This window comes from Cornus florida, unplaced genomic scaffold (assembly GCF_030987335.1).
Source record: "Cornus florida cultivar Cherokee Brave unplaced genomic scaffold, ASM3098733v1 CherokeeBrave_3.0.0_Hap2_Chr04, whole genome shotgun sequence".
Classification (NCBI taxonomy): domain Eukaryota; kingdom Viridiplantae; phylum Streptophyta; class Magnoliopsida; order Cornales; family Cornaceae; genus Cornus; species Cornus florida.
This window is the reverse complement of record NW_026775574.1, coordinates 41,102,096-41,119,159: the sequence shown is the minus strand read 5'-3', so window position 1 is coordinate 41,119,159 and position 17,064 is coordinate 41,102,096. Positions and strand designations below refer to the sequence as shown.

Here is a 17,064-nt window from a genome sequence, read left to right as displayed (position 1 = left end):
ATTTGTGCCCAAATCCAGCACACGGTTCAGTCCCTTCAAACCATTGTACATTCTCAATTCCTTCACCAACACTGCCGCTGCCTCCTGACTCAACTGAAATTTTGAGTCACATCCCACACGCACCGTAACTCCGTCCAGACCTATCGGAAGTAGACCTTTTATTCGTCACACTACCTGCCCAATCAGCATCGGTATAGGCTTCAATCCTTAGATGGCCGTGGTTTTCAAACAACAAAACTCTTCCAGGTGATCCCTTTAGGTATTTGAGAATCTGGTAGACTGCCTCAAAGTGTTCTTCTCCTGGTGAGTGCATAGATTGACTCACTACACTCACTGCCAAGGTAATATCTGGCCGAGTGTGTGAAAGATAAATGAGTCTTCCAACCAGCCTTTGGAATTGCTCTCGGTTCACCACTTTTTCTGCACTTGCTGCCTGCAACTTTAAATTGGGCTCCATAGGTGTTTCCACTGGTTTGCAGCTAAGTAAACCTGTTTCCATAAGTAAACCCAACACATACTTCCTTCGAGAGACAAATATCTCTCTCTTGGATCTGGCAAATTCCATTCCTAGGAAGTATTTCAAAGCTCCAAGATCTTTTATCTCAAATACCTTTGCAATAAAAGACATCAAATCCTCCAATTCTCTTTTATTATCTCCGGTCAAGATTATGTCATCCACATAAACAATAAGTATGGCTATCTTACCATCACTTGAATGTTTGTAGAACAGAGCGTGATCAGCCTGACTTTGACGATATCCATGACCCTTGATAGCTTCAGTGAATCGACCAAACCATGCTCAGGGTGATTGTTTCAAACCATATAGCGATTTCTTCAATTTACACACCTTTCCAGCTCCATAATCATTTTCAAATCCTGGTGGTAGATTCATAAACACTTCTTCCTCTAGCTCACCATTTAAGAATGCATTCTTTACATCTAACTGCTGCAATGGCCAACTCAAGCTTGCAGCAAGAGACAACACCACCCGTATGGAATTTACCTTTGCCACCGGGGCAAAGGTTTCCTGGTAATCTATTCCATATGTTTGGGTGAAGCCTTTAGCTACGAGTCTCGCCTTGTATCTCTCAATATTACATCAGCCTTATATTTGACCGTGAACACCCATTTGCAGCCTACGGTCTTCTTCTCCTTGGCAACTCAACAATCTCCCAAGTTTTGTTCTTATCAAGAGCCCTCATCTCTTCCATAACTGCTGCCTTCCACTCAGTATGATTCAAGGCCTCCTGCATAGTTCTAGGAATTGAAACACTAGAGAGATTAGTGGTAAAAGCTCTATAATTTGGAGACAATATATGGTAGGACACATATTTAGCAATAGGATGCATGGTACAAGAGCGAGTACCCTTTCTAAGTGCAATAGGAATATCAAGGTCATGAGAAAGGCTCTCTTCATTGCTGGTTTCAGGAATTAAAGATGGATTAGAGACATAAATACCTGTTTCATGCAAGTTGCCTTTATCCGGAGAATTTTCTTGGCAGGTAGTAGGTTGGTGCTCTTTATTTTGATTCTTTCTTCTTCGAGAGTAAACACGGAGCTCAGATTGAGGTTGGATTCGAAGTGGTTCTCCCCCTGAAGTGTAGTCTATAATGTTTGACTCAATAGGCTTCGGAGAGGTTGACATAGTGGGTTTAGTAAGTAAGGTAGAGTTTGGTGAAACACTCGGCAATGGTAAAGAGCCCAATACTTCCCAAAAATGGTCTTCCCTCTCATTACTGTCCCCCTAAAGAGTATTTTTGGTGAAATAGGGTTGAGTCTCAAAAAAGGTCACATCCATACTCACAAATAATTTTTCAGAGGTGAGGTTATAACATTTATACCCTTTCTGTTTAGGAGAGCAACAAACACGCACTTTTCAGCCTTAGGATCAAGTTTTGAACGGTCCCGTGTATGAACATGTACAAAAGCAGTGCATCCAAACACTTTAAGTGGTAATGAGGTGAAGATCCTAATATGGGGACAAACTGACAGCAAGCTATTTAGGGGCGTCTCAAATTTCAACACCCTAGTTGGCATTCTGTTGATCAAGTATGAAGCTGTAACAACAGCCTCACCCCCATAGATATTTAGGAACCCCCATAGTGAACATTATTGCCCTAGCAACCTCAAGTAAATGGCGGTTTTTTCTCTCTGCTATCCTGTTTTGCTGTGGGGTATCAAAGCAAGTGGATTGATGGAAAATACCATTTTCTTTCAAAAAATCACCAAGAGTAGAGTTAAAGAATTCTTTTCCGTTGTCGGTTCTAAATACTTGAATCCGGGTTTGAAACTGGTTTTCAATCATGGCATAGAACTCTTTAAACACTCTTGCAACCTCAGATTTTTCTCTCAAAAGATATACCTAACACACTCTAGTATGGTCATCAATGAAAGTGATGAACCACCTAGTTCCAGTCATATTAGTAACCCGAGAAGGCCCCCACACATCACTATGAATCAAATAAAATGGTTTGAATGCTTGATATAAATGAGAAGGATAAGAAACACGATGATGCTTTGATAATTGACGAGATTCACATTGAAATAACAAAGGATTTAAATTTTTGAACAGGGATGGAAACAAATGTTTTAAGTGAGAGAAACTGGGATGGCCTAACCTATAGTGCCATAACATTATTTGACTTTTAATAGAAATAAAAATATCACTACTACCTGCAGCTTGAGCTTGTCCACTCTTGAAGATTTCATTATCAAAATAATAGAGTCCTTCAACCATCTTAGCACTGCCAATCACCATCCTTGAATATAGGTCCTAAAATTCACAGTGAGAATCAAGAAATTTGACAACACAGTTAGAATCTTTGGTGAGTTTACCAATTGATAAAAGATTGCATGAAAGGTTAGGCACATAGAGGACAGATTTTAAAACGAGGTTTTCTGAGACAACTATACAACCTTTTCCTGCAACCGGAGACAAACTACCATCAGCAATACAAATTTTAAGTGACCAGAATTTGGAAAATATGTACTAAACAAATGTGATAAACTAGTCAAGTGATCAGATGCACCAGAATCAATGATCCAAGGTGCCGGATTTAAAGAACTAGTGAGAGCACTTAAAGAGCTACCTTTTTGGGCAAGAGAACCTGAGGAGACACTTGAAACCTGAGTTTGGTTCAGCAGTTTGGAGAGATGATCAAGCTGCTCCTTACTAAATGGAGATGTCTCGGTTTCAGTAGTAGCCTGCATTCCACTCCCATTCTCGTCTCCAAATCTGCTTACCTTCCAATTTGCTGGTTTTCCATGTAGTTTCCAGCATGTTTCTCTCGTTTGCCTTGGTTTGTTACAGAAATCACACCAGATCTTGGTTTTCTATGCAATCTTCCGCTGTGGGTGATTTGTTGGTTTTGGATTAACTACAGCTGTTGCCATTTCAGTGGCTGTTACATTGAGTGCAGAGTTCTCACTATGAGTGCTAGAAGATTTCTTTCCCATCATCACCAACCTGCGGCTTTCTTCCCTCCTAACTTCCAAGAAGACTTCTCTAGTGGTAGACAGTGGCTCTTTGCCTAGAATACGTCCTCTCACTTCGTCTAACGCAGCATTGAGTCCAGCCAAAAATTCAAAAACACGATCCTTCTCAACTGTTTTCTTGAACTGGGCACTATCACCTGCACACTTCCATTCAAAATCATAAAAAAGGTCAAGTTCTTGCCACAAACCTTGTAATATGTTGTAATACTTTGTAACAGTCTGATCTCCTAGTCTTGTTTCTTGGATTCTTGTTTTAATTTCATAGACTTGTGCGGAATTGCCCAAATCTGAGTATGTCTCACTTACTGCGTCCCATAATTCTTTGGCAGTGGAGAGATACATAAATGTCTGGCCTATCTCCGATTCCATGGAGTTCACTAGCCATGACATAATCATGGAATTTTCTGCATCCCAAACGGCATATGCTGGATCATCTTCCTTTGGGCCTGCTTTGCACTAGTTAAATAACCAATCTTCCCCCGCCCTCGGACAAACAACTTTACGTATTGAGACCACCGTAGAAAATTCTGTCCATTCAGCCGATGAGTGGTAATTTGGAGGATTGGGTTGTCACCTGAACCGGATGAAGTGATCTGGGATTTCCGAGCATTTGAAGAATCGACCAAAACTTCCTCAGTGGAGATTCCAGACATCGCGGATTTAACCAAAGAAATCGTCCAGAAACGACGAAGAGAAATAGAAGAATAAGTCTTTTATAATTCTATAAACGACCAGAATTAACGATGAATATTTGCTAATTTTATCGGATAATGAGCAGAACAATGGAGTAATTTACCGTCCTAGTGAGGGCGGCTTTGATACCATGAACACAAAGGGGAAAAAGAATAAATTATGATATTTTCTTTTCATATATCATATGTTAGTTTACAGGCCTATATATATAGAAGTGTATTACAAATTCTATCTAAGGAAAAGATATATATAGATTATAATTTAAAAAAAGTCTACTATCTAACTATGGATAATTCCTAAAAATCCTCCCTAACTAATTTTCTAACAATTCAGCCTAGATCTTTCCACACGTGTTCAGTAAATACAAGCCATTATCCTCATGTCCACTTCCAATGGTCTTCCCTGTGTCCAAGTCCTAAAACACACAGTGAGATGGAAAAAAGGTTACACTACAATTCAAGCGTTTTGTAATGTAACTGACAAAAAGAGGAGGTTATTGATAAACTTTGGGACAATGAAGAACAGAGGATAAGGTAAGATTAGGAGAGGTAGAAACAGTGCCCTTCCCTGCAATGGAGGTGAAGGTGCCATCAGCCACTCTAACCTTATCCTTACCAGAACATAAACTGTATGAAGAAAAATCAGATGTCATACTAGTCATGTGAACAGTGGCTCCTGAATCAATCATCTAGGGTGGCCCACCATATAATGTGGAAACCTGATGTGCCGATTGAGAGGTACCTGTCTGAGAGAAGTTAGAGGTGGAAATGGAGGCATGTTGTGCTAATAGATGTCGGAGAGCATCAAGTTCAGCCCTAGATAAAGAACTCGGTGGCCCTGAAGAGGCATGACCAGTAGAAGCAGTCTCACGCTGTATGTGTCGTAGATTACCCCCTAAATGGACCAGGCCTTGGCCTACCATTCGATGAGCACAGGAGTTGGAGTAGGGCGATCGTGTAGATTCCAGCATGTTTCCCTAGTGTGGCGCGTACGCCCACAACGATCACACCTCAATTTTCACTTATCATCCTGCTTCCCTCCTTTTGGAGGATTGGGTTTGTTCCATTGTTGTGTGGTAACAGTAGACCTCTTAGACAATGGTACTTCTGGCTTAGGCCTAGTGTATGCCGGTGCAGACATAGCCTTCATTCTACTCTCCTCAGCCTGGATATACGAAAACACATCTCTAATAGAAGTAGGGGCTGGATACCTGCCTAACACTTGTATCTAGCATGCTCGCATCTTGGATGCAAACCACCCAAGAACTCATAGATTTGTTTACTTTCTACCATAGCATGAAATGCTTTAACATCAGCTGCACACACAGGTATGTAGTATTGGTAGTGATCTAACACTTCCTATTTACCACGTAGAGTGTGGTAATATGTAGCAAGAGTTTGGTTTTCCTTCTTGAATCTTGAAATATGTTGTTGGAGTTCATACAGTTTTGCAAAATTACCAGCCGAGGAACACGTCTCTTCCACAGCCGTCCATAGCTCTTTAGCTGTTTTCACAAACATAAACCCTTTGCTGATCTGTGGCTGCATTGACTACAACAACCACGTTATGACTAGTGCATTATTTGCAGTCCACTCTTTGAATTCTGGATCATTCTTGGAGGGATACGTGACAGTCCCTTCGATATGGTCGATCATCCTACGACCAGTGATATGCATATGAGTAGATTGAGCCCACTCCATATAGTTCGTCTCATCCAGCCTAAAAGTGGTAATACAAAGGCTTGGATGGTGATCACTACTACCTCCCAATACTAGAGTCAGACTAGGAGAAGACCCAGCTTCTTTTGAAGTCACCTCTGAGCCAAACATTTTATCAAACAATTTCTGGGTATGCAATCCTCAGAAACAAAAGTAGCAACAAAATACGTAGAGTACCACCTCTCTAACACACAAACTTCAACTAGAAAGATTTCCGTCTTCTGAGATGCATAAAAAAGTGACCACACAGTCACCATACAAACCCTAGAAAGCAACAAAGTAGACTATACCAGGATCCGTGGTACGTGTGGATGTGATTAACACTACTTTCTTGCAAACAAATCCCATCTTGGAATCATTTCAAAACCCTTCACACCCACTAGGGTTTACACAAACTTGCCCTAGGGTTTCAACTACATACCTAGAGCTTTACAAATCATGCTCTGATACCATGTTGACTTTAAGATATAATCAAATCAAGAGTAAAGTATAAGAAGAAGAAGAAAAAGAGGAGGATGATGAGAGAAAAAGAATGAAAGAATACTTTCATCCTTCCATCACATTCTATTTATACTAACAAGTTTCAGAAATTACACATAAGCTCCAACATTATATAAGTAATAACAAATAAGCCCCTGACAACAAATGGTTCCCCTGTCCGAAACCCACCCGGTTGCCGTTCCTATCTGTGGGGTGATCCTAACTTGAAATTTGCATATGACAGTAAGTTATGTAGTCGAGTTTCCCTGCTAAGCAGAAATGCAGGAACAAGTTGAGCTCCTTTTGGAAATCTCAACACTAACTTTTTAAAAATATGGCTTATCCCTTATCCGATTGTGGTTTATCTCTTTCTCTTGGTGCTTGCTTTACCTGATTCGTGGGCAATGAAGTTTGGAGCTGTTATTCTTGGCATTTTGCAGTGCTGCATAATTATTGGCATCTTGCCAAGTCATGGAAGTTGGCACAATTGTCCAATTCAGATTTAAAATAACTTAAATTCGTTACTTATCAAAAAAAAAAAAGAAATAAATCGGTGGATATGAAAAGAAAAGGAAATTAAGAATTGTCTGATATGCTATATTTAATTGGGAGTCAACACCAGTACCTAACTTCTCAAGAAGAGTCTGATATGCTATATTGAATTTTTGACCTCATAGAGTTTCATCGATTCTGATTAAATATTGCTTCTCTTTTTTATATAAGGTTTTGGTGCCATGACCACTAAATATAGTTGTATGGTAATAAAAGTTTTGGCTACTTTAGTAGAGTTGTTCTGTGTGCTGGTTATTTGGTACTGATTGTGTACATTCATAAGAGATTTTTACTTCTATGTAAAATATGTTTGTATTTACAATTACTGGCAGGTTGTGGTAACCATTTGGTATCGTGCCCCGGAATTGCTCCTCGGGGCGAAGCATTATACTAGTGCTGTCGGTATCCTTGGCACTAAATAATGCGTTGTTTTCAAAATATCGTGGGGTTGTTTTATGATTCAGTGTGTGTTCCTATGACATAAAAGAAATGTGAAACTAATGGTTAAATTAAAATTATTGTATTTCCTTAAAGTTGCAATCAGATATGTGGGCTGTTGGATGCATATTTGCCGAGCTTCTAACTTTGAAGCCTCTATTTCAAGGGCAAGAAGTTAAAGCCACACCAAACCCTTTTCAGGTAGATAGGAATTTCTGATATGGCATTCTTTAGTGATATTGCTTCCCTGTCTAAGTTTTCGTCCCAAGTTTTCACTAGTAATTCTTATATGCATATGCGACAGCTATTCTGTTTTCTAATATGAATTGCCACTTTTGCAGCTTGATCAACTAGACAAAATATTTAAGGTTTTAGGTAAGGAAGTCAAAATGGTGATTATAATCGTTCTTTATTTGCTTTGAACTATATTACCATCAGCGATCTCATTAGGTCATCCTACCCAAGAGAAGTGGCCAACACTTGTGAATCTTCCACACTGGCAATCAGATCTTCAACACATTCAAGGACGTAAATAGTTAGTCCATTCCTATTTCTCTCATCTATACGTTTGATTATATATTACAGGGATTTTGTTGTTTTTACCAGGCTTTATTTGCTTTTATTTTCCAATTGATTGATTTTTTTTCCTTTTATTTGCTTTATGCTCCTGGCAGTGACAATCCTGGACTTTATAGTGTTGTTCATTTATCTTCTAAAAGTCCTGCATATGATCTTCTCTCAAAGATGCTGGAGTACGTGTCATCTTTTAAGTTTATGATAATTTTATGTTTACTACGTGATTATTAATTTTTGATTATAAATTTTGACTACTACACATTTTTAGCATGATTATAACTGCAGTTGAAATTGAAATGTTTGCGATATTATAAATTTGTTTCATCATATGGGAGTTTTACACATCAATGTGAATTGCTTAGGAGAAAGAAATACAGCATATCTTCTTCGCTTTACACATATGATTTACAGAGTTAGTTTAGAATATTATTATTATTATTTGCCAGGAGAATGACTAGTGGGAACAAAAGTGTAATGTGTAAGTATTTAGTATTTCTATTTAGGTTCTTCTCACCAATATTGTATATGTACACATATGGAGAGAGAGGGGGAGAGTACCTATTGTAAAACTCGCAACTCTTTCAAATTAGAACCTTATGTTATATTCTTCCTGGAAATGTGAGTTTGTGGCTAAGATTGTGATCTATTTTATCCTTTGTTACTTGGAGTTGCTATTGGCTTAGATCATCGGTGCATTTTGTGGATTACCTTAGTGAAATTCTATTTTAAACCTCCCTAACAATAAATGAATGCACCCAAATAAATAATTTTTTGTTCACCAACTTTTTACCTCATTTACCTTTTTAGTATATGTACCTGTATTCAACTGTTGAACATTTCATGCACATGTTGTCCTAACATTTGAGGATTAAAAAAATATTGAACACATTTTCACACTTCACATACGTATTTGAGCCTATGTAATATAGGTTCCATCAAGTAAATATTTGGTGCACATGATATTATACAAGGATGTATCATCATTAGTGGGCTCGTTGGTGTATAGTTACTATAAGGTGTGAAAGTGGCAACACCTCTGTCCATTTGTTTCTAAGGGATGTAGGACTCTGATAGAGAGTAGTGCAAGGCCCATGATCTAGATCTTAAGGAGTGGTGAATAGGTCTTGCCAAGTTAATTGACCAATTTTAACAATAGGTCTTGTTATGCTAATTGACTAATTTTAAATAACTTTTTATTTTTATCTTTTTGATAAGTAAAGATTGTATAAAAAGCGTTCAAAGTGGTAACGCATCCCTCGAAAGCTACACAACGCTAAATACTAAACCCTCAAAGAGTCCAAAAGATCAACAAGCTCTTCCATAGATTTACAATTTCTCCCTAGAACCCAACAAAAAAAGGAACTTATAATGGAGAAATTTAAAATTCCTATAGGGATTCTCCTTTCCTTCGACGGATTTTCTATTTCTTTCAAGCTATAAACACCACTAGATGCACAAAAGGCGTAACCCTCCAGAAATTACGAACTTGGGATGGTAGGTTTGACCCCTGATGATTTAAAATTGAAACACGTGTTGGACCAAAAGAAGGCCACACATGAGGGGGCGTGTTGAAGGATTTAAATATTAAAGTTACATCATCTCTGACAGCTTAAGCCTTTTGGAGTAGATGGTTGTTAACAGACTCGTTTGGCAAAACTTTTGCTTTTGCTTTTGCATAAAAGAAAAAAGAGAAGAATAATGGCGTCGGATGTTCGGGATTTTCGTCCTATCAGTTTGGTGGGGAGCATCTACAAGTTAATAGCCAAGGTCCTTGCTTCTAGATTGAGGAGAGTTTTGGATGGGGTTATCTCCGACTCTCAGAATCCTTTTGTTGGAGGCTGTCAGATTTTGGATTCAGCCCTTATTGCTAGTGAATGTGTGGATTCCAAATTGTGTAGTGGGGTTCCTGGTGTTCTTTGTAAATTGGACTTTGAGAAGGCATACGACCATGTGAGTTGGAGCTTCCTTCTCTATCTGTTGGAGAGGATGGGGTTTGATGTGAGATGGATTCAATTTTGTATTTCCAATGCTCGCTTCTCAGTGCTTGTGAATGGAGCTCCGATGGGTTTCTTCTTTAGTTCGAGGGGTTTGAGACAGGTGGATCCGCTTTCGCCTTTTTTGTTCCTTATCGTGATGGAGGCCCTTAGTAGATTATTGAGAGGGCTGTTGACTTGGGTTTTCTGAGAGGCTTTAGGGTGGGCAGGGATGCTACTAATCTGTTAGAGATCTCCCACTTGATGTTTACGGATGACTCTTTAGTGTTTTGTGATGCGGATGTGTCCCAGATGAGATATCTGAGATGTGTTTTGATTTGGTTCTAAGTTGTCTTCGGGCTCAAGGTGAATGTGGGGAAGAGCGTTTTGGTGCCGGTTCCCTGAGATTGTGTCGTTAGCAGATATCCTTGGATATTGTATTGGTTCCTTTCCTATCTCTTATTTAGGTTTACCCCTTGGATCATCCTCGAGGTGTGTGGGGAGTTGGGATTTGGTTGTGGAAAGATTCAAGAGGAGACTGGTGGGATAGAAGAAGCAATACCTCTCCAAGGGTGGCACTCTGATAAAGAGTAACCTGTTTTGGTGCCGGTTGGGGAGGTCCCTGAGATCGTGTCGTTAGCAGATATCCTTGGATATTGTATTGGTTCTTTTCCTATCTCTTATTTAGGTTTACCCCTTGGATCATCCTCGAGGTGTGTGGGGAGTTGGGATTCGGTTGTGGAAAGATTCGAGAGGAGACTGGTGGGATAGAAGAAGCAATACCTCTCTAAGGGTGGAAGGGGCACTTTGATAAAGAGTACCCTTTCAAGCCTTCCCACTTATTTCCTCTCTTTGTTCCAGATTCCCTTTTCTGTGGCTGAGAGGATTGAGAGATTGCAATGGAATTTTTTTTTTTTTTTTTGTTAAGGGGGGGGGGGGGGGGGGGGGGGGGGGGGGGGGGAGTTTCATCTGGTACACTGGGAGCAGGTGCGTAGGCTGATTCGGATCGGAGGCTTGGCCTTTAGAAGATTGGTGCCTTTTAATAAGGCTCTCCTTGGGAAGTGGGTTTGGAGGTTTTGGATGGAGAGGCATAGGCTTTGGAGGAGGGTGGTAGTGAGTAGATTTGGGGAGAATAGAGGGTGGAGCTCTCTTAAGGTGCGTATTCCAAGGGGTATGGGGGTTTGGAAATTCATTCGGGAGGGGTGGGATAGTTTTTCCAAACACATTAGATTTCAACTTAGGGATGGTAGGAGGATTTGGGGAGAATAGAGGAGGGTGGAGCTCTATTGAGGTGCGTATTCCAGGGGGTATGGGGGTTTGGAAATTCATTCGGAAGGGGTGGGTTAGTTTTTCCAAACACATTAGATTTCAACTTAGGGATAGTAGGAGGATCAATTTATGGGAGGATGTTTGGTGTGGGGATCGACCTCTTGCTCTTGCTTTCCCCCGGCTCTTCAGGATTGCCACAGATAGGTAGGCCATGGTGGTCAACTGTTTTTCGGCTTGATCGCCAGAGATCGTCTTGGGATGTTCACTTCAGGAGGCATTTTCAGGATTGGGAGATTGAGGACGCCATTGGTTTTTTGGAATTGCTGTATCGCCAGGAGATCATGGGTGGACATTCTGATGGTTGGGTGTGGGCCCCTGCTTCTCAGGGTCGTTTTGATGTTCGATCTTTCTAAAGGTGTCTTACGGAGGTGCCAGGGGCTTTTTTCCCGTGGAAGGCTGTTTGGCGCTCCAAGCCCCCCTTCGAGGTGGCTTTCTTTGCTTGGACGTCTGTTTTAGAGAAGATTTTGACACGGGATAACTTGAGGAAAAGGAATCAGGTGGTGGTCAACTGTTGTTGCATGTGCCTTCGTGCTAAAGAGACGGCGGATCACCTCCTTTTGCACTACACCATGGCTAGGGACTATTGGGATTTGATGCTTGGTTTGTTTGGGGTTCAGTGGGTCATGCCCAGATCCTCCAGAGGGTTAATTGAGGCTTGGAGAGGTTGTATAGTGGGGGTCGAAGTCCGGGATGCTTGGAGGGTTACGCCTTTTGTGTGTCTGGTGGTGTATTTGGCTCGAGAGGAACATGAGATCTTTCAAAGGAAAGGATAATCCTTTTTCTATGCTTAAGTTCTCTATTTTCTCCACTCTTTTTTGTTGGGTTGTAGGGAGAAATTATACATCTTTAGAGGATTGTTGATTTTTTGGACTCTTTTTGAAAGTTTAAAGGCCCTCTTTGGTCTTGTGTAGTTCTTTTGGGCTTCACTCCCCTTTTGAGCGCTTCTATACAATTGTCTTACTTATCAAAAAAAAAAAAAAAAAAAAAGAAAAAAGAAAAAAAACTCAGTACAACAAAAACAGAATACTTATCTATCATCTATAACTTCCATCTCACTATCACCCACAGGTCACAGCGAACTGAATATCTAACTTGCCGATGTTTCCAAATAATCATTTTTTTTGATAAGTAAAATGTATTAGAAAGCGTTCAAAAGGGGAACGCGTCCCGAGATATACACAAAAAGAATCTATGAACTCAAAGAACCCAAAAAGTCCACAATGTCCTCTAAAGAAGAATAATCTCTCCCCCAACCCCAACAAAAAAGGGTACAAATAATAGAAAATTTCAGCTCTCCACTAGAGGACTCCTTCCCATCGAAAGATCTTCTGTTCCGCTCTTTCCAAAGACTCCACCAAACGCAAAGAGGGGTCACCCTCCAGAAGTCTCTAGCCTGAGCCCCCATCCATTGGTCCCTCCAGATATCTAGCAATCCTCGAGAAGTCTGAGGCATGACCCAGTGAATGCCAAACAAACCAAGCAAAAGACTCCAACATTCATAAGCAACAGGACAATGCAACAGAAGGTGATATACGGACTCCCCAAAACACTTGCAAAGAGAACACCGATTAACAATGATATGTCTTCTTTTCTGTAAATTGTCCAAAGTCAGAATCTTACTCCAAGCTACAGCCCACACAAAAAAGGCCACCCTAAGGGGTGCCTTAGAGAGCCACACCGTCTTCCACGGGAAGGGCAACCCATGAAACTCAGAGAGGCGCATAAACAATGACCGGACTTAGAATGTCCCATTAGAAGAAGGCACCCAAAACAAGGAATCCACACCAGTGCCATCCAAATCCTGTCCATACAAAAGGGCCAACAAGCCAGTGACATCATCCAACTCCCAATCCTGAAAAGGTCGCCTGAATCGCACATCCCAAGACAATGTCCCGCTATCAAGACGATAGCAGTCAGCAACCATAGTATGTTTGTCCACAGCAATCCTAAACAATCTTGGAAACAACAGAGCCAAAGGCCTATCTTCACACCAGGAATCCTCCCAAAACCTGACAAATCTTCCATCCCGAACTTTGAATCTAATGTGTTTGGAGAATTCATCCCACCCCTTCCCAATGGACCTCCACACCCCCACACCATAAGCAGACCTAACATGCCTAGCTTACCACCCCCCTCTCTCCTCCCCAAAACGACAAGAAATGACCTTTCTCCATAATCTGTCTTTCACTGCCGAACCTCCAAAGCCACTTGCCTAGAAGAACATTATTAAAAGGGGCCAGTCTTCTAATTCTGAGACCACCAAGCTGAAGAGGCTTGCAAACCTGATCCCATTTGACAAGATGATATTTAAACTCCTCCCCACGTCCCCCCCAAAGGAAATTCCGTTGGAGCATCTCCAGTCTTCCCACAATAGAGGCTGGAATCCTAAAAAACGAGAGAAAGTATGTTAGAAGGCTTGACAAAACACTCTTCACTAACGTGACTTTTCCACCCTTGGAGAGATATTGCTTTTTCCAACCAGCCAATCTTCTCTCGACCTGCTCAATCACCGGGTCCCAACTTCCCACCCTCCTTGCTGAGTCTCCCAGCGGTAGACCCAAATAAGAAATAGGGAAGCGTCGCGTCCCACAGCCTAAAGCAGCAGCCAGAGAATCCACATCCTGCACCTCCCCCATAGGGACAAGCACACTTTTACCCACATTGACTTTCAGACCAGAGACGGCCTGAAAACAAACCAAAACACATCTCAAATACTGCAACTTGGACACCTCTGCCTCACAGAAAACAATAGTATCATCCGCAAAAAGAAGGTGAGAAATCTCCATCTGCTGAACCAATTCAGGGCCGAGCTTGAAACCCCTAATAAACCCCAAATCCACAGCCCTTCTCATCAGCCTACCAAGGGCCTCCATAACAATAATAAACAAAAAATGGGAAAGAGGGTCCCCCTGCCTCAGACCTCGAGAACTACCAAAGAATCCCGTAGGAGACCCATTAACCAAAATCGAAAATCTGACAGTGGAAACACATCTAGTAATCCATTTCCTCCATTTCGCACCAAAACCCATCCTCTCCAACAGATACAACAGGAAATTCCAACTGACATGATCGTAGGCTTTTTCGATATCCAGCTTACAAAGAACACCAAGAACACCACTAAAAAGTCTAGAATCCACGCATTCACTGGCAATGAGAGCCGAGTCCAGAATCTGTCTACCCCCAATAAAGGCATTCTAAGACTCAGAAACAACTCCATCAAGCACCTCCCTCAGCCTAAGCGCAAGGACTTTCGCAATGATCTTATAGATACACCCAATCAGACTAATTGGTCTGAAGTCCTTGACATTAGAAGCACCACCCTTCTTAGGAATAAGGGCAATAAAGGATGCGTTCAGTGATTTCTCAAATCTCCTCATGGAATGAAACTCATGAAAAGTGCTCATAATCTCAAGCCTAACCACCTCCCAACTTTCCAGCAAAAATCTCATAGTAAAACCATCGAGGCCTGGAGCCTTATCGCCATTACAACTCTTGAGAGCCTTCAGCACCTCCTCCTCCGAAAAAGGAACCTCCAGCCCATCCCTTTCCAAAACGGAAATAGAGTCAAAATGAAGGTCATCAAGCCTTGGCCTCCATCGAAGAGGCTCAGAATAAAGCCTTGGGTAGAAAGAGACAATACCATTTCGCACCTCCTCCTCTGTAGACAAGACCGTACCATCCACACACAGTCGCCCAATATGGTTGCCCCTCCTATGAGCATTAGTAGTTCTATGAAAAAACTTGATATTACTATCCCCCTCTTTGAGCCATAAGGCCCGAGATTTCTGGCGCCACGAGATTTCCTCCGATAGAGCAATTTCCACACATTCTACCTGACAAGCTGCTCTCCTAGAGCGATGAGACTCAGAAAGAACACCCTCCCCTTCCATTCTATCGATCTCGGCAATATCAGCCAAAGCCCTATTCTTCCTCCACTCTAAATTCCCAATCTCCTCCTCATTCCACCTTTTGAGCTTATTCTTCAGGAGTCGAAGCTTGCTTGCAAGAATAAAACTGGACGTACCCACCACCAGGTTCTCCTCCCACCAAGAAAGCAAAGAAACCTGGAAATTATCCGCTCAAAGCCACATGTTCTCAAATCTAAAAGGAGTGCAACGAGATCTCAAACCTCCACAATCCAAAACCAAGGGGATATGGTCCGACGTAACCCTAGCCAGCACAGCTTGAACAACATCCGGGAACTTCTCCTCCCAGTCACCGGAAATCAGAAATCTATCAAGCCGAGAAAAAGTTGGCGATTCCCTCCCGCTGGACCAAGTAAAAGAAGCTCCCTCAAGAGGAAGATCAATAAACTGATGACCATCAATAAAATCAGAAAAATGCATCATAGCTTGAGTCCACGAACCACCTGTAGATCTCTCTGCCGGTGACCTAACCACATTAAAATCACCGGCCACACACCAAGGAAGAGACCACCTCCCCTTCACCCCACTCAACTCCTCCCACAACCCATCCCTCACACCATCATCAACCGGCCCATACACCCCAGAAAAACCCTAAGAGAACCCATCCTCCTCCAAAACAAAAGCACAAGACAAAGAAAATCTCCTCCTGCAAACCTCCATCTTAGCCATCCATCTCCTATCCCACATAATGAGAATACCACCAGAAGCTCCAACAGAATCCAGCGCCTCCCACTCGACAAATCGATTCCCCCACAAACTCCTAACCACTTTCTCCGTCATAGAGTCCATCTTTGTTTCTTGGAGGCACACCGAATGCACCCCCCATTTTCTAACTGCCATCTTCACCACCTTCCGCTTGCCCGGATCATTGAGACCACGGACATTCCAGGATAGAATTCGTAGCTTCATGAGGAAACAGACGCCCCCATCACCCCCTTACCTCTCCCTCCCCCCTTACCACTTCCCCTCTCCTTCTCCCCCGCAAACTTTCCGTCATAGTTCATATCAAAACACAAGTTCCTTAACTCCCTTTCCCCTCTTCCTGGAGTAAGGTTCTTCTTCTTCCTGCTTCTCCTTCTAGAAAACTGAATCATCTCCCCCCTCTCTCCCCTCAACAGTAGCTTGAAGAATGGCCAAGGCTTGTTCACTATTCCCCTTGCAAGAGACCCCCAGCTTCTCACTAGTAGCCCCAATATTAGCCATAACCCAATCCTTACCAGTATCCTCACCTCTCTGCCTACAGACCATACTACCCAAATCCTCTGGATTAACGACAACCAAGGGATCCACCACCCCCAAACTAGCATGACCTTCCTTTTCCCACAAAATCAGATCAAGAGAGTTACCCCGTTCCACCCTGCATCCATCATTCTCACCTCCCTTGGCCTCCATTTCCTCCTCAGCATGAGACATCCAATCATCCCCATAATCTAACATGCCTTCCTGAATGGAAAAATTCGGGTTGCAATCAGCAGTTTGGTTTTCATGAGAGGCTCTATGCTTTTGCAGCTCCTTCACCAAAAGATTGGCAAATTCATCACTGAGAGAGATTCTGATGTCTTTGCCCACACAACCAGTCACCAACTCAGGCACAGAACCCTTCACGCAATGCACTGGACCACCTTTCAAAGAAGAACACAGCCCATCCATACCACCCAACAGGGGCTCAGCCGGCCTACCCATCTCCTTCCCTGAAGTCCTAGAGGAGAAGGAAGCCTCCGAACATGTTTCAGCAATCCCACCACAAAAATGGTCAACTTCCTTGTCGTCGGACAAACAAACCGTCCCATCCCTCTCTGACGGCCCAACAGATCCAGAGTCAGAACCAAACGTAGAGCTCACCACATCCATCGAGCCCATCTCAATGACAGGCGATAACATTT

The 17,064-nt window shown here is 42.1% G+C and overlaps 1 protein-coding gene across 1 annotated transcript in view; it reads left to right on the top strand.

Moving 5' to 3' along the window:
• The window catches only part of LOC132303192 (cyclin-dependent kinase E-1-like), a 97,943-nt gene that overhangs the window by 13,145 nt on the left and 67,734 nt on the right, over positions 1–17,064 (top strand). Inside the window, exons 6-10 of the mRNA XM_059800352.1 lie at positions 7,272–7,341; positions 7,484–7,578; positions 7,719–7,752; positions 7,828–7,912; positions 8,052–8,129. Of these exons, the coding sequence (XP_059656335.1) occupies positions 7,272–7,341; positions 7,484–7,578; positions 7,719–7,752; positions 7,828–7,912; positions 8,052–8,129 (362 nt within the window). The remainder of the gene's footprint in view (positions 1–7,271; positions 7,342–7,483; positions 7,579–7,718; positions 7,753–7,827; positions 7,913–8,051; positions 8,130–17,064) is intronic.